The sequence below is a fragment of the Schistocerca nitens genome, chromosome 4 (genome assembly GCF_023898315.1).
Source record: "Schistocerca nitens isolate TAMUIC-IGC-003100 chromosome 4, iqSchNite1.1, whole genome shotgun sequence".
Classification (NCBI taxonomy): Eukaryota; Metazoa; Arthropoda; class Insecta; order Orthoptera; family Acrididae; genus Schistocerca; species Schistocerca nitens.
Genome location: NC_064617.1, coordinates 86,025,216 through 86,051,168, shown reverse-complemented (window position 1 = coordinate 86,051,168; position 25,953 = coordinate 86,025,216). Strand labels below are relative to the sequence as shown.

Genomic DNA, 25,953 nt, shown 5'->3' with positions numbered 1-25,953 from the left:
TTCTCCTTGTTGCATTTCTTCTGGGACTGCATTTCCTCCAGTTGTCAATCAATTGAAGTATTTCTTCTCTTACACTAGGTTTCTCCGCAGTTATCTTCCTCCTACCCATGATTGTCTCTGCAACTTCTGTGATTACCTTTTTTAGTGATGTCCATTTCTCTTCAACTGAATGCCCTCCTGTGGCAGTCTTTACTCTAGTATGTACATCCTTAGAGAACTTCAAGCGATCATTCCTCAGTACTTCAGTGTCTTACTTCTTCCAAAATGGCGCCGGCCGGTGTGGCCGTGCGGTTAAAGGCGCTTCAGTCTGGAACCGCGTGACCGCTACGGTCGCAGGTTCGAATCCTGCCTCGGGTATGGATGTGTGTGATGTCCTTAGGTTAGTTAGGTTTAATTAGTTCTAAGTTCTAGGCGACTGATGACCTCAGACGTTGAGTCGCATAGTGCTCAGAGCGATTTGATTTGACTCTTCCAAAATGATCTTTATCGACGATTCTCTCAAACTTCAGCTTATTCTTCCTCTTTACTCGTGATCTGAGTCTATATCCACTCCTGGGAACGCATTACACTCTAATGTCTGATTTCGGAATCTTTGTCTCACCATGATCTAATCCAAAGGGGATCTTCCAGTGTCTCAGGGCCTTCTCAGAGTACGAGGGTTGGAACTTTAATAGTGGCAACTATTTATTTACTGCTCGTACAAAATAGATACATGTTTCAAAGTTTTACTGACCTTCAAAGTAGTCACCGCCATTGTGTATAACCCGTTGCCAGCGATGTGGAAGTCGTAGGATACTCTTAGCAGTGCCGGTTGTGTTGACAGTTCGAGCGACGCGGTCTATTACCCGACGAAAGCTGTTCTGAAGCGAATGCCGTGAAGTGTTTCCTTCAGTTTAGAATTCGAGTTAAACTCACGAGGGTCCAAGTCAGGGGAGTGCAGTAGATGGTACAGCACTTACCAACCTCATCAGTCAAACAAATCGGTAACAGTTTGCACTGTACGTGCTTGAGCATTGTCCAGCAAAATGATGGTCAGGTCCTGCAAAAAGTGTCATCACTTCTGTCTCTAAGCTGTTCGTACGTTGAGTTCCAAAAATCAACAGCATAGAGGGAGAAATGATGACACTTTCTACAGGACCTGACTATCGTTTTGCAGGACAGTGCTGAAGCACATACCGTGCAAGCTGTTTTGATTTGTTAGACTGATGGGGTTGGTAAGTGCTATACCATCTACTGCACTCCCCTGACTTGAACCCTCGTGAGTTTAACTCGAATTCTAAACTGAAGGAAACACTTCACGGCATTCGCTTCAGAACTGCTTTCGTCGGGTAATAGACCGCGTCGCTCGAAATGTCAACACAACCGGCACTGCTAAGAGTATCCTACGACTTCCACATCGCTGGCAATCGGTTATACGCAATGCTGGTAACTATTTTGAAGGTCAGTAAAACTTTGAACATGTATCTATTTTGTACGAGCTGTAAATAAATAGTTGCCATTATTTAAGTTCCAATCCTCGTATATATCTTCTTCTTTTGATTTTAGCTCCTACAAAGTGGAATTTATTGCAGTACTCAATGAGTCTTTCACGTCTCTCATTTTTACAACCGAGCCCATAGTCTGCCATAACTCTGCCCTCTGTTCCATCGTTTGTTACTTCATTACTACCCCACATGATCATTATCATATCATCTCTCTTCATATACTGAATTACCCATCAAATACCCTTATCTCATTCTCGTGACGTCCACAAGCATACATTGCAGAAAAAAAAATAGTACACTTGGAAAGAAGACGCCGATTTTGATCTGGTGACGGCATATGCCACCTGGGGGTAGTAGATGTACTGATTATGGTTTCAACGTAGTTCACCAGCGGATAGCGTAGTGGTATAGCTACCAGAGTACCATCTGTGTCTGCCCTTTAATAGGGAATGCTGACACCCAGAAGGGTCAGTGTGGTGCAACGTGTGAAGGAGGCAGGTAATTATATCACGGATGTGCTCTCGTCCTGCAGTCAAATGAGCGAGTTTGGACGTGCAGCAATGTTGTGAACATTCTCACATCCGTAGATGAGGTTCTCGACTTTCACGCAGCACAGACGCCCGGGAGCATCGTCGTATTGTAGGAGAATCAGTGGCAAATCATAGAGCTACCAAAGCACAGATCAGAGGGTTTGTGAGACCAGAAGTGTGTACACGAACTGTTTCGAACCAGTTATTAGCAGTGGGATTATGGGCACGTACACCTCTAGCCTATCTCCACTCACACGACAGCATCGACGTGCACGGCTAGACTAGTGCCGTGAGAGAATAACTTGTAAGATGGAATGGGCGGCATGGTCTTCAGCGATGAAGGCAGATTCAGCCTGCGCGTACGACGTACACCTGGTGACTGCCGTTTCATAGGGGGCATTCATTGACGACACACTGGCCCCACCCCAGAGCTTATGGTGTGGGATGCGATAAGCTACAATTCTTATTCACGTTTGGCGTTTCTGGAGGGGACGCTACCCATCGCACGGTACATAAAGCGTGTTAAACCAGTTCTTTTGCCGTTCTTGCAACACGAAGGTGATACACCATGTGATCAAAAGTATCCGGACACCCCCCAAAATATACGTTCTTCATATTAGCTGCGTACTCCACATCAGTGACTTCAGTTGTCATTAGACATCGTGAGAGAGCAGAATGGAACGCTCTGCGGAATTCACGGACTCCGAAAGCGGTCAGGTGATTTGGTGGTACTTGTCTCATACGTCTGTATGCGAGATTTCCGCACTCCTAAACATCCCTAGGTTCACTGTTTCCGATGTGATAGTGAAGTGGAAACGTGAAGTGACACGTACAGTACAAAAGCGCACAGGCCGACCTCGTCTGTTGACTGACAGAGAGCAGACATCTATCCAGACCATCACACATAACTTACAAACTGCATCTGCATCCACTGCAAGTACTATGCCAGTTAGGTGGGAGGTGAGAAAAGTGGATTTCATGGTCGAGCGGTTCCTCATAAGCCACACATCACGCCGGTAAGTGTCAAACGGCGCCTCGCTTGGTGTAAGGAGAGTAAACATCGGTCGATTGAACAGTGGAAAAAAGATGTGTGGAGTGACGAATCACGGTACACAATGTGGCGATCCGACGGCAGTGTAGGTATGGCGAATGCCTGGTGAACGTTATTTGCCAGCGCGTGTAGTGTCAACAGTAGAATTCGGAGGCTATGGTGTTATGTGTAGTCGTGTTTTTCATGAAGGTGGCTTGCACCCCTTGTTGTTTTGCGTGGCACTATCACAGCAAAGGCCTACACTGATGTTTTAAGCACCTTCTTGCTTTCCACTGTTGGAGAGCAATTCGGGGATGGCGATTCCATCTCTCAACACGATCTAGCACCTGTTCATAATGCACTGCCTGTGGCGGAGTGATTACACGACAATACCATCCCTGTAATGGACTGGCCTCCACAGAGTCCTGACCTTAATCCTATAGAATGCCTTTGGGATGTTTCGTCGTTAGTGCAGAACTCCGTGAAGAATGGACTGCCATTCCCCACGAAACCTTCCAGCACCTGATTGAACGTATGCCTGCGAGAGTGGAAGCTGTCATAAAGGCTAGGGTGGGCCAACACCATACTGAATTCCAGTATTAGTGAGGGAGGGCGCCACGAACTTGTAAGTCATTTTCAGCCAAGTGTGCGGATACTTTCGATCACATAGTGTATGTTGTTCGAACAGGATAATGATAGCCGCACACAGCCTGTGAAACTCAACGTGTTGCAACTCCCCTGGCTAATATGGTCTCGGGACTTATCTCCATTCGAGCACGTGTGGGTTATGATGGGACGAGAGGTGACTCGTGCGGCATGTCAACCAATAACTCTTACAGTTCTATATGAACAGGTCGAGCAGGTGTGGCGTAATGTATCACAGGACAGTGTTCGCGCTCTGTACGATCGCCTGGATGCAAGAGTCAGCGCCTGCATGGACGCCCATGGAGGCTATACCACGTACTAATATGGGTGTTCCAGCATTGGGCAATACCTGGTACCTCAAAACCGCTTGTGCCATTTCTCTGTAAATGTAATCATTTCATGTACTCCATATGGACTGTTGAAAAAATAAACCTTGACTGAACTGTTAATCTCTAACAGAGTGCACTATTTATCTTATGGCGGTGTATACAAATTATTATTGTTGGTGTCTGTTTGCTATCGATTCTAATGAGAACAAACCTATCACCGAACTGTTCAGAGTAACTCGCTCTGGCCTTTCTTTGGTGCTAATAACAAATCCTATTCCTGTTCTGCTGTTGTAGATATTATCATCTATTCGACTGACCAGAAATCCTTATTGTCCTTCGATTCCGTTTACCGACCTCCACTATACCTAGCCTGGGAGCTTCCATTTCCCTTTTCAGATGTCGCTTCCTTCCCACACTGAAACTTTTGACATTGCACGCTCCGACTCGTAGAATGTTATATTTGTGTTGCTTATTAAATTTGTTTCTCGTGGTTACTCCCCTTGGCAATCACCTCTCAGAGATCCAAACGGGAAATAATCCCCAATCTTCTTTCGAATGGAGAGACAGTCATGACACTTCTTCAGTTGCCAGGCACGTCTCTTGTGGAAACACATTATCCATCTTTAATGCAGTGGTTTCCATTGCCTTCTGAATTCTCATCTCGTTCATCATTACTGATTCTTCCCCGTTTTAGAGTCAGTTTCCCACCCGAATGGCACAAAAGTCCTTCCTGAGATTCTGTCCTTTGCACCACCCTCTCAGACCAGGACAATGGCCAAACATGGGCGACTATTATACCAGAAGCCATGGGTCGCCATTGCCGACGATTTTTATTCAAAATTAAAGCATATCCTGCGCATCCCCTAAACTGTATTATAATCTGTCACCGCCGGCCGGAGTGGCCGAACGGTTCTAGGCGCTACAGTCTGGAACCGCGCGACCTCTACGGTCGCAGGTTCGAATCCTGCCTCGGGCATGGATATGTGTGACGTCGTTAAGTTAGTTAGGTTTCAGTAGTTCTAGGGGACTGATGACCTCAGAAGTTAAGTCCCATAGTGCTCAGAGCCATTTGAACCAATCCGTCTCCTGTTTCTACTCTTATCTCCCGTCCTGTTAATCTCCACATCATTCCCCAAAGGAGCTCCATTCTGTCCCCATATCTCTCCCTCCCATCATACACACACTATCTGATCAAAAGGTTCCGCACACGTATATGTAATGCGGAAGTGACCACACGATGTTATCAGAGGCGGACCAGGCAGTATAAGAGGAGGCGGGAAGTATTGGTGCTGTCGGTAGAGAAGGAGTAACAGTTGAAATGGTGGGCCAGCAGAGCTCAGTGGCATCGAATGTGGACTAGTCACTGGGTGACACCTGCGTAACAAATCCACCAGGGGCATTTCAACACTTCCAAAGCCGCCCAGGTCGACTGCTGGTGGTGTCATCGTGAAATCGTGAAGTGTAAACGCGAATGGAAAAGCTGTTGTTGTTGTTGTTGTTGTTGTCTTCAGTCCTGAGACTGGTTTGATGCAGCTATCCATGCTACTCTATCCTGTGCAAGCTTCTTCATCTCCCAGTACCTACTGCAACCTACATCCTTCTGATCTGCTTAGTGTATTCATTTCTTAGTCTCCCTCTACGATTTTTACCCTCCACGCTGCCCTCCAATGCTAAATTTGTGATCCCTTGATGCCTGAGAACATGTCCTACCAACCGGTCCCTTCTTCTTGTCAAGTTGTGCCACAAACTCCTCTTCTCCCCAATTCTACTCAATACCTCCTCATTAGTTATGTGATCTACCCATCTAATTTTCAGCAATCTTCTGTAGCACCACATTTCGAAAGCTTCTATTCCCTTCTTGTCCAAACTATTTATCGTCCATGTTTCACTTCCATACATGGATACACTCCATACGAATACTTTCAGAAACGACTTCCAGACACTTAAATCTATACTCGATGTTAACAAATTTCTCTTCTTCAGAAACGCTTTCCTTGCCATTGACAGTCTACATTTTATACCTTCTCCACTTCGACCATCATCAGTTATTTTGCTCCCCAAACAGCAAAACTCCTTTACTACTTTAAGAGTGTCATTTCCTGATCTAATTCCCTCAGCATCGCCCGACTTAATTCGACTACATTCCATTATCCTCGTTTTGCTTTTGATGATGTTCATCGTATATTTGTTGATGTTCACCTTATATCCTCCTTTCAAGACACAGTCCATTCCGTTCAACTGCTCTTCCAAGTCCTTTGCTGTCTCTGACAGAATTACAATGTCATCGGCGAACCTCAAAGTTTTTATTTCTTCTCCATGGACTTTAATACCTACTCCGAATTTTTCTTTTGTTTCCTTTACTGCTTGCTCAATATACAGATTGAATAACATCGGGGAGAGGCTACAACCCTGTCTCACTCCCTTCCCAATCGCTGCTTCCCTTTATGCCCTCGACTCTTATAACTGCCATCTGGTTTCTGTACAAATTGTAAATAGCGTTTCGCTCCCTGTATTTTACCCCTGCCACCTTTAGAATTTGAAAGAGAGTATTCCAGTCAACATTGTGAAAAGCTTTCTCTAAGTCTACAAATGCTAGAAACGTAGGTTTGCCTTTCCTTAATTTATTTTCTAAGATAAGTCGTAGGGTCAGTATTGCCTCACGTGTTCCAACATTTCTGCGGAATCCAAACTGATCTTCGCCGAGGTCGGCTTCTACCAATTTTTCCGTACGTCTGAGAGAATTCGCGTTAGTATTTTGCAGCTTTGACTTATTAAACTGATAGTTCGGTAATTTTCACATCTGTCAACACCTGCTTTCTTTGGGATTGGAATTATTATATTCTTCTTGAAATCTGAAGGTATTTCGCCTGTTTCATACATCTTGCTCACCAGATGGTAGAGTTTTGTCAGGACTGGCTCTCCCAAGGCCGTCAGTAGTTCCAATGGAATTTTGTCTACTCCCGGGGCCATGTTTCGACTCAGGTCTTTCAGTGCTCTGTCAAACTCCTCACGCAGTATCGTATCTCCCATTTCATCTTCATCTACATCCTCTTCCATTTCCATAATATTGTCCTCTAGCACATCGCCCTTGTATAGATCCTCTATATACTCCTTCCACCTTTCTGCTTTCCCTTCTTTGCTTAGAACTGCTGTCACAGCTAAACCAAGACCAGGCAGGTAAGTGCTGACAGACAGGTACCTTCGGCCATTACGGAGGATGGGCGTATAAAATCGCATGAAATCAGCTTAAGCAATCACTCGTGGTTTCTAAACTGCTACCAGCTGTCCTCCCGCTAACACAGTGATTGTCCATAGAGAGTTCAGAAGAAATAAGTACAGTGGTCGAATAGCTCCTCTTAAGCCAGATATTTCTCCAGTTGAGCTGGTGTATAGCGTGACGCCACTGGACAGTGGTAGCCTGGAAACGAGTAATTTAGAGTGATGGACATAGCGATGTCCTATGTGTATCCGCTGGAAGGATTTGGTTTGGCGAATGCCTGAGAACGTTAGCAGCTTGAAGAGCAGTGCCAACAATGGAGTGTGGAGGGGGTGGTTTTCATGGTTAGGGCGCCGTTCCGTCATTATCCTTAAGAAAACGATAAATGCGAAAGCATATGAACACATTTTAGAGCATAGTGTACTGCGTATGGTACAGTAACAGTTTGGAGACGATGATTGCTTATCAGCATGACAATTCACTCTATCAAAAGCACCACGCACTATGTGATGATTTGTGGACATTAAAATTTCTGAAATGGACTGGAGTGTGCAAAGTCTCGACACCAACTCACCCTTTCGGGTGAGTCAGAACATCGACTTCGCTCCAGACTCCAGCGTACATCATTAGTTCCGTGGGTTCGGCTCTTGAAAAGGGCTGCCATTCCACGGCAGACACTCAGACAACTCACTGGAAGTGTCCCTGGCAGCATTCAAGCCATCAAATAGACCAAGTATGGACTCCGCCCGTATTAATGTCCATCAATAGGTGTCCGAATACTATTGATCATATAGCGCATAACCCCCTTCCATTTTCTGCGGATCTGGGTTCATTTCCTCTCCTCTCCATTGCTAAATCTGAACTCTGCCTCCAAAAAGGCTGCATACGGTACTATCCCATTCTCTCAGGTACATGCGAGCTGTAACTTGTCTGTAGCGGTCATAGAAGGGTGTTGATGACTGCGGGAGACCACGCCGAGGATATCCTTGTTGTTTGGCGTCTCTCGATAGAGGTTGAACGTTTCAATGGCGCCAATTCAAAAAAATGGTTCAAATGGCTCTGAGCACTATGGGACTCAACTTCTGAGGTCATTAGTTCCCTAGAACGTAGAACTAGTTAAACCTAACTAACCTAAGGACATCACAAACATCCATGCCCGAGGCAGGATTCGAACCTGCGACCGTAGCGGTCTTGCGGTTCCAGACTGCAGCGCCTTTAACCGCACGGCCACTTCGGCCGGCGGCGCCAATTCCGCGGGCAAATGTTTTTCGTGGAAAGTGATTATGAACGCACGATCTGAGCTTGAAATGAAGCTTAGAGGCGTGTTGACAAACTAATCGGTCAGTAGCGAACACCTGTGCAATGGCGTTCGACCTGGACGTAAGCCGGTTCATACCCTGGTACTGGATAAAATTTGCACTGCAGATATTTGGCCATAAACGGGAGAAGTTGTGGACAGTGGTGGCATAAAATTCTTCAACACGGGTCTTTGCACCAATGTCCTGGATTAAATTCCAAATTCTCTACAGTGTCACATGTGACGGCCAGTCGGGAACGATAGAGAAGAGATGGCCGTGAGAAGACGTCAGCTAATTGCACGCTGACCCACCCCTCTCCAGGACGACAACGCGACAGCAACGGTCCATATGTGAAGAGGACGCAAGAGCCGCGCCCGACAAGTCGCGGCCTAGTTGAATAGTAGCTTCAAGACTAGCGACTCGGATACAAGCGTCAGCGCTCTTTACTTCGCTTGTACACTCTGTATAATGCGGGAATTGTTGTAGTGAAGAGACTGCTTATTTTGTATGTCGCCCTTCGCTTGCGACACATCTGTGTAATTGTCAAAGTATTATCATTTACTTTTTTGTAAGATAACTCATTAATACGATTTTGCTTGAATGTTTGTCTAGCGAACCTAATAAGCAAGCTTCCTAGACCCCCACATATTTGACAAGGCTGGACGTAATATTTGACGAAGAGCACCGAGACGTAATATCACATGTGGTAGGACAAGTGAGAGGGCGTGACGCTGTTAATGGTGATCCATCTGTCGAATGGGGTCGTTAAGATTGGCGGCCTCCTTATACACTCCTGGAAATGGAAAAAAGAACACATTGACACCGGTGTGTCAGACCCACCATACTTGCTCCGGACACTGCGAGAGGGCTGTACAAGCAATGATCACTCGCACGGCACAGCGGACACACCAGGAACCGCGGTGTCGGCCGTCGAATGGCGCTAGCTGCGCAGCATTTGTGCACCGCCGCCGTCAGTGTCAGCCAGTTTGCCGTGGCATACGGAGCTCCATCGCAGTCTTTAACACTGGTAGCATGCCGCGACAGCGTGGACGTGAACCGTATGTGCAGTTGACGGACTTTGAGCGAGGGCGTATAGTGGGCATGCGGGAGGCCGGGTGGACGTACCGCCGAATTGCTCAACACGTGGGGCGTGAGGTCTCCACAGTACATCGATGTTGTCGCCAGTGGTCGGCGGAAGGTGCACGTGCCCGTCGACCTGGGACCGGACCGCAGCGACGCACGGATGCACGCCAAGACCGTAGGATCCTACGCAGTGCCGTAGGGGACCGCACCGCCACTTCCCAGCAAATTAGGGACACTGTTGCTCCTGGGGTATCGGCGAGGACCATTCGCAACCGTCTCCATGAAGCTGGGCTACGGTCCCGCACACCGTTAGGCCGTCTTCCGCTCACGCCCCAACATCGTGCAGCCCGCCTCCAGTGGTGTCGCGACAGGCGTGAATGGAGGGACGAATGGAGACGTGTCGTCTTCAGCGATGAGAGTCGCTTCTGCCTTGGTGCCAATGATGGTCGTATGCGTGTTTGGCGCCGTGCAGGTGAGCGCCACAATCAGGACTGCATACGACCGAGGCACACAGGGCCAACACCCGGCATCATGGTGTGGGGAGCGATCTCCTACACTGGCCGTACACCACTGGTGATCGTCGAGGGGACACTGAATAGTGCACGGTACATCCAAACCGTCATCGAACCCATCGTTCTACCATTCCTAGACCGGCAAGGGAACTTGCTGTTCCAACAGGACAATGCACGTCCGCATGTATCCCGTGCCACCCAACGTGCTCTATAAGGTGTAAGTCAACTACCCTGGCCAGCAAGATCTCCGGATCTGTCCCCCATTGAGCATGTTTGGGACTGGATGAAGCGTCGTCTCACGCGGTCTGCACGTCCAGCACGAACGCTGGTCCAACTGAGGCGCCAGGTGGAAATGGCATGGCAAGCCGTTCCACAGGACTACATCCAGCATCTCTACGATCGTCTCCATGGGAGAATAGCAGCCTGCATTGCTGCGAAAGGTGGATATACACTGTACTAGTGCCGACATTGTGCATGCTCTGTTGCCTGTGTCTATGTGCCTGTGGTTCTGTCAGTGTGATCATGTGATGTATCTGACCCCAGGAATGTGTCAATAAAGTTTCCCCTTCCTGGGACAATGAATTCACGGTGTTCTTATTTCAATTTCCAGGAGTGTAGTTATTCGAGAAGTGTAGGCCATTTGCCATCTACTGGTTGCTCCTCCTTCCTTTGTTTCATCCATAACAACACAATTTTATCAATACCCTATCCATACGTTACCCTCATCTACATACTGTCCGCCTCCACAGCTGAGTGGTTAGCGCGCGAGAATGCCATGCGAGGGGCCTGGGTTCGATTCCCGGTCGGGTCTGTCTATCTTCATCATTCTCATCGAGAAGCAAGCCGCCCAATTTGCGTCAACTAAAAAGACTGGCACCAGGCAACCGGTCTACCCGATAGGAGGCCCTGGGCACACAACTCTCCCACATCCGCAAGGAAAGAGGCAATGTGCGTTGAGGAAGTACATCCATACCGACAGGCGCCTCAAAACCTACAGCTATACTTTCGACAGACTGGATAGTGCATACAATCCCAATTGGTCCATTCACGATTGCAGACACAGCGCGCTCTACTGGATAGCACCGACATTGCAGGTTTACTTATATTTCTACTATGCGAACGGCTGTAAGGTGCAATCTCCTGTGATCAAAAAACTAATAAGCATCAGGTATCTAATCAGAAACTCACAAACTAAGTAAATTATGCTGAGAAAGTTCTTTGAGCAATTTATTTTATCCAAGAACTGCTGTACTTGTAGTTCAGTTGTTGGAGGTTGCTCAGCTAAGCCTGCTGGTGTTCCAGTGACTGGAGTGGTGCGACCCGGAACCCTCGTGGCGATGCTGGGAGGCAGCGGCGCCGGTAAGACGACGCTCATGGCGGCGCTGGCTCACCGATCACCAGGTGAGTGTGGCACGGCTTCACCAGCCTGAGCGGAAGCAACTAGTCTGCTGTTGCTTGTTAATCTTCCATGTTGCGTTTTTATCGCAGAGCATACTGCGGAACTCCTTGAACGAAAAAATAATTCGACGAACTTCGTGAAACAGTTGCTCATTGAAAGAAGAATACATTTTGTAGATGAAGGATTTAGGCATGTGAGGTCCAAAAAGAAGCAGATCGTATAGTACAAAGACCGATTTACAAATCAGTTTGTTTCCTCTTTCGGAGCGTCTTGAGTCGAAACATATTCGCCACAGCATTTGTAGGGCAAAGGCCTTAGCAGTTCCTAGTAATCGTAAGGGCTCACAGCATTGCTGAGTGTCTGTCATTTTTATGGCCAAATACAAAACGATAATGGTTCACAGCAGCCAGATGACCCAATCCTGATTTTTTTTTTGTTCTCTGTAGTGAAAAGGAACCAGAAAAGTAACCTTTTCAGGAAGGAACGAAAAATGACTGAGGCGCTACGTGGATTAACTGTACAACTTTAGAGACTGTTTACCTGGAAACTCTGTTTAAAAGGTATGATTCCTGATAATTTACAACCCACGTACTCGCCCAGATTCCCTTTGTACTCGTATAGTAGCAGCAGTACATTTACATCTGCACCAAAGTTCTGCAAACCACTGTGAAGTACTTGGCGGAGAGCACTACGCATTGTGCCACGTTTTACAGTTTCTTCCAAGGTTCAATCGAGTATGGAGCGCAGGAGGAACGACTGCTCAAACGCCCCTCTGCGGGCTGTATTTTTGTCTAATCTGGTCTCCGCGCTCCGTACGGAAGCAATACGTGAGGGCTGAAGAATGTTTACTGATTCTTCACTTAGTTCTTGTTCTTGAAATATTGTAAGTAGGTTTTCGTGGAATAACTGACATCTGTGTTTGACCATCTACCACTTCAGATTTCTCAGAGTTCCCAATACTCTCTAGTGAGGGAGACGAGCCACTGACAATTCATCGTGGCCTCTCTGATTACGTCGAATATACCCTCTTAGTGCTATTTGTTTGGTATGTGACCAGCTTACTTACGGAATGTTCTAGGATGCATCGTAAGAATATTTTTACGCAGTTTCGTTTGTAGACTGACTGCATTTTCCTAGTATCGAACTGGTGAATCGAAGCCTCCCTTCTGCGTTACTTCCGCACTAATATCATTTATGGTTTTAATTGAAACAATTAGAAATGTTATTCGACCAGGAACATTAGAAGTACGATTAGCCCCAAGTATAATTGCTGGATATTTACTGCTAATATTGTTAGGAAATATAGGACTTTCAATAGCAATAAATTTTATTTCCTTATTAATTATTGGACAAATACTTTTACTGACAACACGTGATCACTTAATTTCATATCGTCATAAATCGTTACACCCAGGTATTGCTGCCTTATTGCAATTATAACTCACTGATATAGTAGCCAGATGATTTTATTTTTCTGTGTTTTGTGAAGTGTACAATTTTCATTTCTGTACATTCAAAGACTGCTTACTTTTACTTCTAAGGGCTTCTCCTCTATTCAACAGTTGCCCTATATTTCCGTTCACCAGCATTCATGGTCACTGCAGTCTTCCTCCTTCAGATCTCTCTTCCTCTTCATTTCAATTGCTCACGCTCTCAGTGTTAATCTCGGCCGCTGGCACTTCCTCTTTCCCGGCTGCGACCATTCCAGGATTCCGTGTAACCACTGTTCTTGCTCCATTTACCGTGCATGGGCAAATAATTGAAGTGCCCTTTTTTGAGTTAATTTCACGACTGGTTTCCCATATCAGTTTTCTCCCTGAGTTCCTCATTTCTTCCTGAGTTCCTCATTTCTTCTCCTCTCACCTCTGGACATCCTTCTTACATCCTTTTCTACTTTCTGTACTCTACTTCTCTGCTGCACCCTCAAGTTTGTCCTTCTGCACCAAATATCAGTATACTTCCAACTACTGTTTGCAGCATACTCTTCTTTGTTTCTTTTGATAATGTCCAGTTTCACATTAACTTCTCCTCTTGCCTGCTGGATCCTGACTTCCACATCTGCATCACAGTTCCCCGACGTATCGATCCTAAATATTTACAATGTTTTAACGCTTTAATAGTTCATTGCGGACGTACTAAGTTCCTCTCACTACCAGATATTCTACTTTGCTCATACTTATCCTAAACTAGTCCCCTTCAAATGCTTCCATTAATTTTTTTATCATACACATAACATCCCTCCCCTCCCCTACTTTTTCCTATCAGTACTTGATCATCGGCAAATTATGATGAGGATATAGTGCCATAGTGGAAAAAAATTCCTATACCTTCGCACGACTATTTCACCATTCCAGTGTATAAAGCAGCACTCCGTCTTCAGGCCACAAGCGGCCCATCGGGACCATCCGACCGCCGTACCATCCTCAGCTGAGGATGCGGATAGGAGGGGCGTGTGGTCGGCACACCGCTCTCCCGGTTCTTATGATGGTATTCTTGACCGTAGCCACTACTATTCGGTCGAGTAGCTCCTCAACCGGCATCACGAGGCTGAGTGCACCCCGAAAAATGGCAGCAGCGCATGGCGGCCTGGAAGGTCACCCATCCAAGTGCCGACCACGCCCGACAGCGCTTAACTTCGGTGATCTCACGAGAACCGGTGTATCCACTGCGGCAAGGCCGTTGCCATTCCATTGTATACTTCATATATATTTTAAATAGGGTCGGCAACGTACTGCAGTCCTTCTATGTTGTTTCGATGTATGGACTGCCTCACTCAACTTTCTCCCTACTTTGACTACTGCCTAAGATTTCTGGTATATTTTACATCTTCATTTACATCTATTTTCCACAAGCCACCTTATTGTGTGCGGCGGAGGGTACATTGTATTCTAGTGTCAGTTCCCCTTTTCTTGTTCCAATCAATACTAAAGAAGCTGTAACAAACCACGCTGCTCTTCTTCATATCTTTTCTATGTTCTCTATCAGTCCTGACCGGATCCGGTATTTCGCTGTGCTTCTATAACTATACACTTCATCGCTTCCCGTGATATTTTGACGTATCCAGAATCATATGCTTTTTGTAAGTCTTCAAATACACAGACGAAATAAAAACCAACACCAAAAATCAGTTAAGTTACATTAATGAAACTTGATAGGCATGTTTCTACACCTGAAAGATGATATGAATCCAAATAGGCTGTTGCGCAACTTGTGTAAGAGTGGCGCTAGAAGCGGCACTATGAGAATGCGAATAAGGTTTGCTTTAAATTCACGCTGTAACGGTCGTGAAAGTCAGTTACCTTTGGATTTTGTGGGTTGACGCGTGTCAAGAATGCCTTTAAGGCGACAAAGCCGCCATTACCATGACCTGACTGACTTTGAACGAGGCCGTGTAATAGGGCTACGAGAAGCTGGATGTTCCTTCTGCGATCCTGCCGGAATGTAGCCAGTGTGCATGACTGCTGGCAGCTCCCGTATTCACGAGAATGTACGGTCGCAAGAAGACCTTCCTCCGGACGGCCACGTGGAACTACTAAGAGGGAAGACCGTCGTATTCTGCGTATGGCTCTGGCGCACCACGCTGCATCTGCAGCATCAGTTTCAGCAGCAGTGGGCACCACAATGACACAACGACCTGTTAAGGGGCTCCGGAACGCCCTATACTTGCAATGTTAAAATAACGCTTATAAATTACATCTTTCCTCACAAAGTATTTGAGGTAGGAAGTTGAACTTTTTACAGATTATTTATTGGAATATGGGCTACAACTTAACACAGGGATTTTACAAAATTTTAGTTCAGTTATTAAAGATGATTTTTTTCAATTGTAATGAAAATTCACAACTTTTTTTGCAATTTTTTATTTATATATTCAAAAAACACAGTTTTTTGGAAAAAGGCTGTGTTAAATTATGCAGAAGGTACTGTATAACATTTACTGAAAGTTTGAAACAAATATGTTTGGAAGATCCTTAGAAAACATGTAATTAGTATGAGAAAATAAAAGTTTTGGGAATCGAGCGACAAAGATTGGATTAACTTTTTAGTACATTCCAGGTCCATAGGATGGATTATCTTCATCCTCTGCAAACTCCTCCTCCAGCTTCCTCTTGTTCCTCCTCCTGTTTACTCTTGCTTGTATTTCTAGACTCTTTACAGCCCTGTCTGCAGCCCGAAGGCGTTCCTTGTCTAAAGCAAGCATCGCTCGTACCATGTTAGAACCTATCTTCATTCCCATATTTCTAAATACCTTGCACCTTACAATGTTGCCATCATTGAAAGTCGCAATAGCATCATACACACCAAAGTGAAGTGTTTCTATTCTAACAAATACAGTCTTGGGGATTCTCGACCATATAACACTATTTACACTTTCATTGGGGTTTTGAGTTTTTCCGTGAATACACTTTTTCAACAGTTCAGGTGCTGCTAAGTCTCTGAAAATAGGTTTTATCACCTCCATTATTGCATGAGGCAGACTATGCTTATGAGTGTACACTTCACCAGTTAGCAATCCTTTGTTATATTTACACCAACTGTCTTCTTCTTTGGGACACAAGCTATGTTGGGGATTTTCATCGTCTTTATTGTTTACAGTAATAACACATACCTTTGGCTTTCCAACATTTCTCCTTTTCTTAAAAGCCTTCAGAGGATTTCTAATAACTTTACTTTTACTCATTATTATACTTCAACAAAACAGAGACTCAAGAAACAGAATTAATTACGAATATTTTCGAGATAACGACAGAGTAAATAAACATGAAACAATCGACAATCACACCAGCGATATATATTGAACCATCACAGGTTAGCCACAACACATACTTTATCTCACATCACTAAAATGTACCTGATGAACACGGACGTTAATAATAACACCATTTGACAGCAGTTTAACAGCGCCACAGTGGGTCACGCCCATGTAGAACACATTTCAAAAAAATTTAAAAGTAGTTGTAGTCTTCGGAATTGAATAAATTATATATCTATTAAAAGGTAATAGTCTGCAGATTCAGAAAACGCAAAAAAGTAAAAATTGAACTTTTCATGATTTTGAGCCTTTCCGGAGCCCTTAAAAGTCGGTTACTTCAACGACAGCTCCGAGTCAGACGCCCTGTAGCGTGCATTCCACTGACCCCAAACCACTACAATTTGCGACTTCGGTGGTGTCAAGTGACAGCTTATCGGCGGGATGGGTGGAGGTTACTAGTGATTTCTGATGAAAGCTGGTCCTGCTTCCGTGGCAGTGTTGGTTGGAAGGAGGCCTGCAACCAACCTGTCTGCGTGCTAGACACACCGGACCTACTCGAGGAGTCATGGTGTGGAGTGTGATTTCATGCGACAGAAGAAACATTTCCGTGATAATCCTACGCAACCTGACGGCAAATTGATTCGACTTGTTGTGGTACCACTCATTCTAGAGGGTGTTATCCAGCACGATAACGCTGCATGCTCTACAGATTGTGGACATGGTGTCGTGGCCTGCTTGAACAGCAGATATGTCTCCAGTAGAGCACAAATGGGACATAATCTGACGAAAAGTCCAGCATCATCCACAAACAGCATTAACTGTCCTTGTATTGACGCAACAAATGCACAGACACTCCATCCCACAAACTGACGTCCGGCGCCTGCACAACAGGATGCATGCACATGTGCATGCATGCATTCAACATTGTGGCGGTTGCATACGTTACTAATGTACCAGCATTTCACATTTCATCGGCTTGTTTCACGCTTACATTAACCTGTGTTCTTGCAATGCTAATCACTTAAATATGATACCTAATTAAATGTATTTCAGAAATTTCATTGTTTTTGTTGTTGTTGTGGTCTTCAGTCCTGAGACTGGTTTGATGCAGCTCTCCATGCTACCCTATCCTGTGCAAGCTTCTTCATCTCCCAGAACTTACTGCAACCTGCATCCCTGTGAATCTGCTTAGTGTATTCATCTCTTTGTCTCCCTCTACAATTTTTACCCTCGACGCTGCCCTCCAATGCTAAATTTGTGATCCCTTGTTGCCTCAGAACACGTTCCACCAACCAGTCCCTTCTTCTTGTCAAGTTGTGCCACAAACTCCTCTTCTTCACAATTCTATTCAATACCTCCTCCTTAGTTATGTGATCTACCCATCTAATTTTCAGCATTCTTCTGTAGCACCACATTGTCCAAACAATTTATCGTCCATACATGGCTACACTCCATACAAATACTTTCAGAAACGACTTCCTGACAAATCTATACTCGACGTCAGCAAACTTCTCTTCTTCACAAACGCTTTCCTTGCCATTGCCAGCCTACATTTTATATCCTCTCTACTTCTACCATCATCAGTTATTTTGCTCCCCAAATAGCAAAACTCATTTACTACTTTAAGTGTCTCATTTCCTAATCTAATTCCCTCAACATCACCCGACTTAATTCGACTGCATTCCATTATCCTCGTTTTGCTTTTGTTAATGTTCATCTTATATCCTCCTTTCAAGACACTGTGCATTCCGTTCAACTGCTATTCCAAGTCCTTTGCTGTTTCTGACAGAATTACAATGTCATCGGCGAACCTCAGAGTTTTTATTTCTTCTCCATGGATTTTAATACCTACTCCGAATTTTTCTTTTGTTTCCTTTACTGCTTGCTCAATATACAGAATGAATAACATCGGGGAGAGGCTACAACCCTGTCTCACTCCGTTCCCAACCACTGCTTCCCTTTCATGCCCCGCGACGCTTGTAACTGCCATCTGGTTTCTGTACAAATTGTAAATAGCCTTTCGCTCCCTGTATTTTACCCCTGCCACCTTTAGAATTTGAAAGAGAGTATTCCAGTCAACATTGTGAAAAGCTTTCTCTAAGTCTACAAATGCTAGAAACGTAGGTTTCCCTTTCCTTAATGTTTCTTCTAAGACAAGTCGTAGGGTCAATATTGCCTCACGTGTTCCAAACTGATCTTCCCCGAGGTCGGCTGCTACCAGTTTTTTCATTCGTCTGTAAAGAATTCGTGTTAGTATTTTGCAGTCGTGACTTATTAAACTGATAGTTCGGTAATTTTCACATCTGTCAACACCAGCTTTCTTTGGGATTCGAATTATTATATTCTTCTTGAAGTCTGAGGGTATTTTGCCTGTCTCATACATCTTGCTCACCAGATGGTAGAGTTCTGTCAGTACTGGCTCTCCCTAGGCCGTCAGTAGTTCGACTCAGGTCTTTCAGTGCTCTGTCAAACTCTTCACGCATTATCGTGTCTCCCATTTCATCTTCATCTACATCCTCTTCCATCTCCATAATCAAATTTCATTACTGTACATTACATTTTTTGGTGTTGCAAGTTTTTTTCCTCTGTATACACCTGCTCACCTATTTCTATAAGGGTAAAACTATGATACATGCAAGATTGTCCCAACGTAAAACCTGCCTGGTTCTCACGCATATTTCCCTTAGTGTCATTCTCCAATCTGTTTTCGGGATAGCGCTAAAAATTTTGTTGATAGATACCATAGTGCTAATGTTAGTACATTTGCTTGGGTGTAAAGGAAGTTGTCAGTGTTTACACAAGACTGAAATCATAAATACAGATGACTGGGTATTTATGCAGCCTTTTTCAGGTAGCACGTCTTTATAGTCGCTGATTAATATACAATAGGAGCAGCAAGGGTTCCAGTACACCTCCCCAGGACATGTCTGCGGTTACTTCTACTTCAAGGTTTTGCATGAGCATCCTTTTGATTAGAGATTTTGGGCACCAAGGCCGTTCACTACTGTAAGAAAATGAAACGCCTACAGTCGTCCTTATGATCTTATTTGTTGTGTAGCTACCAGTTTCGGTGCTTCAGTGCACCACCTTCAGGCCTTAGTAGATATATATACGTTGCATCAGTGGCCAACATACCTGGTATACGCAGACTATCTGTAACTGTCATGTCAGCGCCCCTACCATCAGCTACCAATGCGAATGTTTCTGCAAGTGGTAGCTGATTGTTGGAGTCAGTTACAGATAGTGAACCAGTTGTGTTGGCCAATGATGCAGCGTATACACTATGTCATGAAAAGTAATCGGACTCTCGCAAAAACATTCGTTTTTCATATTAGACAACAGGTACTCCATATCAACGACCTCACTAGTCATTAGACATCGTGAGAGAGCAGAATGGGGTGCTCCGCGGAACTCACCGACTTCGAATGTGGTCAGGTGATTGGGTGTCACTTGTGTCATGCATCTGTACATGAGATTTCCACATTCCTAAGCATCCCTAGGTCCACTGTTTCCGATGGAAGTGGAAACGTGAAGGGACACGTACAGCACAAAAGCGTACAGGCCGACCTCGTCTGTTGGCAGACAGCGACCGCCAACAGTTGAAGAGGATCGTAATGTGTAATAAACAGACATCTATCCAGACCATCACACAGGTATTCCAAACTGCATCACCATCCACTGAAAGTACTATAATGGTCGCGGGGAAGGTGAGAAAACTTGGATTTCATGGACGAGCCGCTGCTCATAAGCCACTCATAACGCCTCGCTTGGTGTAAGGAGCGTAAATACTGGGCAATTGAACAGTGGAGAAACGTTGTGTGGAGTGACGAATTACGATACACAATGTGGCGATCCGATGGCAGGGTGTGGGTATGGCGAATGCCTGGTGACGGTCATCTGCCAGCGTGTGTAGTGCCACAGAAAAATTCAGAGGCGGTCGTGTTATATGGTGGTAGTGTTTTTCATGGAGGGGGCTTGCACTATCACAACACAGGCCTACACTGATGTTTTAAGCACCTTCTTGCTTCCCACTGTTGAAGAGCAATCCGGGGATGGCGACTGCAACTTACAACACGAACGAGCACCTGCTCATATTGCACGGCCTGTTGAGAAGTGATTACACGACAGTAACGTCCCTGTAATGGACTGGCCTGCTCAGAGTCCTGATCTCAATCCTATAGAATGCCTTTGGGATGTTTCTGAACGCCGACTTCGTGCCAGCTCTCACCGACCGACATCGTTACCTCTCCTTAGTGCACCACTCCGTGAAGAATGGGCTGCCATTCCCCAAAAAACTTTCCAGCAACTGATTTAACGTACGCCTGTGAGAGTGGAAGCTGTCATCAAGGCTAAGTGTTGGCCAACACCATACTGAATTCCAGCTTGACCGATGGTGGGCGCCACGAACTTGTAAGTCATTTTCAGCCAGGTGTCCGTATACTTTTGATCACATCTACATCTACATTTATACTCCGTAAGCCACCCAACGGTTTGTGGCGGAGGGCACTTTACGTGCCATTGTCATTACCTCCCTTTCCTGTTCGAGTCGTGTATGGTTCGCGGGAAGAACGACTGCCGGAAAGCCACCGTGAGCGCTCGAATCTCTCTAATTTTTCATTCGTGATCTCCTCGGGAGGTATAATTAGTGGGAAGCAACATATTCGATACCTCATCCAGAAACGCACCCACTCGAAACCTGGACAGCAGGCTACACCGCGATGCAGAGCGCCTCTCTTGCTGAATCTGCCACTTGAGTTTGCTAAGCATCTCTGTAACGCTATCACGTTTACCAAATATCTCTGTGACGAAACGCGCCGCTCTTCTTTGGATCTTCTGTATCTCCTCTGTCAACCCGACCTAGTACGGATCCCACATTGATGGGCAATACTCAAGTATAGGTCGAACGAGTGTTTTGTAAGCCGCCTCCTTTGTTGATGGACTATATTTTCTAAGCACTCTCCCAATGAATCTCAACCTGGTACCCGCCTTACCAACAGTTAATTTTATATGATCATTCCACTTCAAACGGTTCCGTACGCATACTCCCAGATATTTTACAGAAGTAACTGCTACCAGTATTTGTTCCGCTATCATATAATCATACAATAAAGGATCCTTCTTTCTATGTATTCGCAATACATTACATTTGTCTATGTTAAGGGTCAGTTGCCACTCCCTGCACCAAGTGCCTACCCGCTGCAGATCTTTCTGCATTTCGATGCAATTTTCTAATGCTGCAACTTCTCTATATACTACAGCATCATCCGCGAAATGACGCATGGAACTTCCGACACTATCTACTAGGTCATTTATATATATTGTGAAAAGCAATGGTCCCATAACACTCCCCTGTGGCACGCCAGAGGTTACTTTAACGTCTGCAGACGTCTCTCCATCGAGAACAACATGCTGTGTTCTGTTTGCTAAAAACTCTTCAATCCAGTCACACAGCTGGTCTGATATTCCGTAGGCTCTTACTTTGTTTATCAGGCGACAGTGCGGAACTCTATCGAACACTTATATTGATAACCCCTTCAAGCATCAACTAAGGCCTGAAGATGGCGCATTGAAGCGCCGAAAGTGGTAGCTAGACAGTAAATAAGATTATAAGGACGTCTGTAGGCGCTTCATTTTCTTGCAGTACTTCTACTTCTGTCACGATGCTTCCTTCTTACCAACAAATCCTGAGTCCCACAATAAATTTAGTTTGATAACCATGTGGCGGTACTTTCGCTAATAAACATTGATGTGCTGGCTAGTGAAATGCGTGTGGGAAGTGAAAAAGTACTGCACGCATGTGTACACGGTTTTTGGACATGGTTATGAACATAGTTTCCTGCCGTTATGTAGACAGGAGTGACACCACCAGCAGTCAATCGATGGTGTAAACGCCCACAAGACGACACCTACGTTGGGTTGAAACCAGTTGGCGGTTGGTTGGTTGGTTGGTTGGTTTGGGGAAGACCAGACAGCTTGGTCATCGGTCTCATCGGATTAGGGAAGGATGGGGAAGGATGTCGGCCGTGCCCTTTCAGAGGAACCATCCCGGCATTTGCCTGGAGAGATTTAGGGAAATCACGGAAAACCTAAATTAGGATGGCCGGACGCGGGATTGAACCGTCGTCCTTCCGAATGCGAGTCCAGTGTCTAACCACTGCGCCACCTCGCTCGGTCCAGTTGGCGGTATAACAGTAATAAATGCGATTAAGACTGTTTTTGGATCATTGGTTCTACCTGGTTTGTCTGCAGCCGGCACGCTGGTGGACGGCGACATCCGCGTGAACGGCCACCCGGTGGGTCCCGGCATGCGGCGCCTCAGCGGCTACATGCACCAGCACGAGCTCTTCGTCGGCAGCCTCACCGTGCGCGAGCACCTCACGCTCATGGTGAGAACCAGCTACAGCCTTTGCGCAGCTAGTCGGAATTCTCTCTCCGCACTTTACTAACCTACAGTTCACCACAATATCGTTCTAAACTATTGGCCATTAACATTGCTACACCACGAAGATGACGTGCAACAGACGCGAAATTTAACCGACAGGAAGAAGATGCTGTGATATGTAAATGATTAGCTTTTCAGAGCATCCACACCAGGCTGGCGCCGGTGGCGACATCTACAACGTGCTGACATGAGGAAAGTTTCCAACCGATTACTCATACACAAACAGCAGTTGACCGGCGTTGCCTGGTGAAACGTTGCTGTGACGCCTCCTGTAAGGAGGAGAAATGCGTACCATCACGTTTCCGACTTTGATAAAGGTCGGATTGTAGCCTATCGCGATTGCTGTTCATCGTATCGCGACATTGCTGCTCGCGTTGGTCGAGATCCAATGACTGTTAGCAGAATAAGGAATCGGTGGGTTCAGGAGGGTAATACGGAACGCCGTGCTGGATCCCAACGGCCTCGTATCACTAGCAGTCGAGATGACAGGCATCTTGTCCGCATGGCTGCAACGGATCGTGCAGCCACGTCTCGATCTCTGAGTCAACAGATGGGGACGTTTGCAAGGCAACAACCATCTGCACGAACAGTGCGACGACGTTTGGACTATCACTTCGGAGACCACGGCTGCTGTTACCCCTGACGCTGCGTCACAGACAGAAGCGCCTGCGGTGGTGTACTCAACGACGAAGCTGACTGCACGAATGGCAGAACGTCATTTTTTCGGATGAATGCAGGTTCTGTTTACAGCATCATGATGGTCGTATCCGTGTATCCGTGTTTAGTGACATCACTGTAAACCCAGATTAGAAGCGTGTATTCGTCATCACCATACTAGTGTATCATCCGGCGTGATGGTATGGGCTGCCATTGGTTACACGTCTCGATCACCTCTTGTTCGCATTGACGGCACTTTGAACAGTGGACGTTACTTTTCAGATTTGTTACGACCCGTTGCTCTACCCTTCATTCGCTCCCTGCGAAACCCTACATTTTAGCAGGGTAATGCACGACCGCATGTTTCAGGTTCTGTACGGGCCTTTCTGGATACAGAAAATGTTCGACTGCTGCCCTAGCCAGCACAATCTCCAGATCTCTCACCAATTGAAAACGTCTGGTCAATGGTGGCCGAGCAACTGGCTCGTCACAATACGCCAGTCACTACTCTTGATGAACTGTGCTATCGTGTTAAAGATGCATGGGCAGCTGTACGTGTACATGCCATCCAAGCTCTGTTTGACTCAATGCCCAGGCGTATCAAGGCCGTTATTACGACCAAAGGTGGTTGTTCTGGGTACTGATTTCTCAGGATCTATGCATCCAAATTGCGTGAAAATGTAATCACATGTCAGTTCTAGTATAATATTTTTGTCGAGTGAATACCCGTTTATCATCTGCATTTCTTCTTGGTGTAGTAATTTTAATGGCCAGTAGTGTAGGTGCACGGTCACAACAGAGGTAAGTGGGGCTCTTTGAACTGACGGGGCAATAACATAGAGGTATTCTCTCATTTACGACAAAGAGCAATACCAAGACCAAGGACGGACCTTCAGTTACGATAAATTCTCCTAGGTGGACGACTACATCGAAGGTAGACACAGGGGTGGTCTTGGGTCACTAACACCCATTCTGTTTTGGTCACGACAAAGTCGAAGAGCAGACCACGAAATCGAGTAAAATTCTTCGACGTGTGTCGTCGCTTCTAAGGTAAACGCAGGGTTATCCTTTAAGGTACTGGGCAATAAACAGTGTGGGAGTCAAGCGTACCTGATTATTGTATTGCTCACAGCAAAGCCTAAGAGCACAACATACGGAATTTGCATGAAAAGCAGCCTGTAGACGAACCAGTTCCACGAAAGTCTTAACAGGCTTCACTGGACACAGTGATAGGAGGTACAGGAAAGCTGCAACCGTCTTTTTTAGCTACGGCGAGGGAGAGAACTCTCCTCAACACGACTACAATCGGACTACGGAAGTCTGTGAGCCTGCTGTGAGCTAACCATAGAGTAACCATGCGTAAGAGAAATTAAATATTATACTTCTTTATTCTGTTAGTATAGATGTATACACAGGAATGTAAATAGTTATCGTTACCTGAATTATTTATCATTGGTTCCCGCCTACTTACTAGTGTTTGTACGTGAAGTGTCGGACTGTACTACTGATTTGGCTAACGCCACTGTCTTTGGAACTGCTCGAGTCGGCGACAGATTCTTCATTCCCTAAATCGACATGAGATACTTTTACTTCAGCATGTCTCGTAACATTTTACACTCTGATAACTACTATCACCTGACTGTATCGCTAGCCATGCTTATAAAATTTTATTCTGGCAAAGTAACGTCTTGGAAACTATGGGACCAACTGCTGACGTCATCGGACCCTAAGCTTACACACTACTTAATATAAGTTAAACAAACTTACGCACCCATGCCTGATGGATGACTCGAACCTCCGACGGGAGGAGCCGATCGAACCGTGGCAAGACCCCCAAGACCACGCGGCTAACCCACGTGACAGTAACGTGTTATAATACCTTTCCCTACGGTAACTGCTCACAATTCTTTCGTATATAACTTTGAGTCTAGAAACTACACTACGTGCTCCTGCACTACAGTTATCATATCATTGATGGTCATATACATCAGCCATCTCCGAAGATTGAGGTGAATATCGTCAATTTATGAAGTTAAAGACAAAAACAGTCCACCTTTGTGTAGCCATTTGACACAGCTTTCCTCAAACTGGTAGCTTGCTGTGTGCCACCCTACCTGTATTCGTAGTACCGGTAGTCAGTTACAGCCCTGCGTTTACTTTAATAGCGACGATACCCGTCGAAGAATTTTGCTGAGTCTCGAGGTCTGCTCTTGGACTCTGTCGTGACCAAAACGGAATGGGTGTTAGTGACCTGAGACCAGCCGTGGTCGCCCACCTAGGAGCATTTATCGATACTGACGGTCCGTTCTTGGTCTTTGTCGTGAACATCAAGGGAATCGTGAACGAGAGAACACCTCTATGTTACTGCCCCGTCAGTTACAGGTAGCCTACAGAACGCTTGCAGGAGCAACAAATAATTTGATTTTCAATATTTAGCATAATTGTTGACCGCATTTAAGAATTTAACACACTATCTAAATCTACTCACTAAGAGGTATTATCTCTGTGTACAAAAGGCAATTGTCCTGACGGAATGACAGACTGACATATCATTGCCCAGTCCAAAATGTTCAG

General features: G+C 45.6%; 1 protein-coding gene and 1 pseudogene across 4 annotated transcripts in view; one reads left to right on the top strand and one right to left on the bottom strand.

Moving 5' to 3' along the window:
- The window catches only part of LOC126251689 (protein scarlet-like), a 327,742-nt gene that overhangs the window by 168,706 nt on the left and 133,083 nt on the right, over positions 1-25,953 (top strand). For all 4 annotated transcript variants that reach the window (XR_007545773.1, XR_007545771.1, XR_007545772.1 and 1 more), the window contains 2 exons: positions 11,431-11,529; positions 22,530-22,666. Coding sequence is in view for 1 of the 4 variants with exons in the window: in XM_049952276.1 (XP_049808233.1) it covers positions 11,431-11,529; positions 22,530-22,666 (236 nt within the window). In the remaining 3 variants the exon portion in view is untranslated. The remainder of the gene's footprint in view (positions 1-11,430; positions 11,530-22,529; positions 22,667-25,953) is intronic.
- LOC126254626 (5S ribosomal RNA) lies at positions 14,094-14,211 on the bottom strand (annotated as a pseudogene).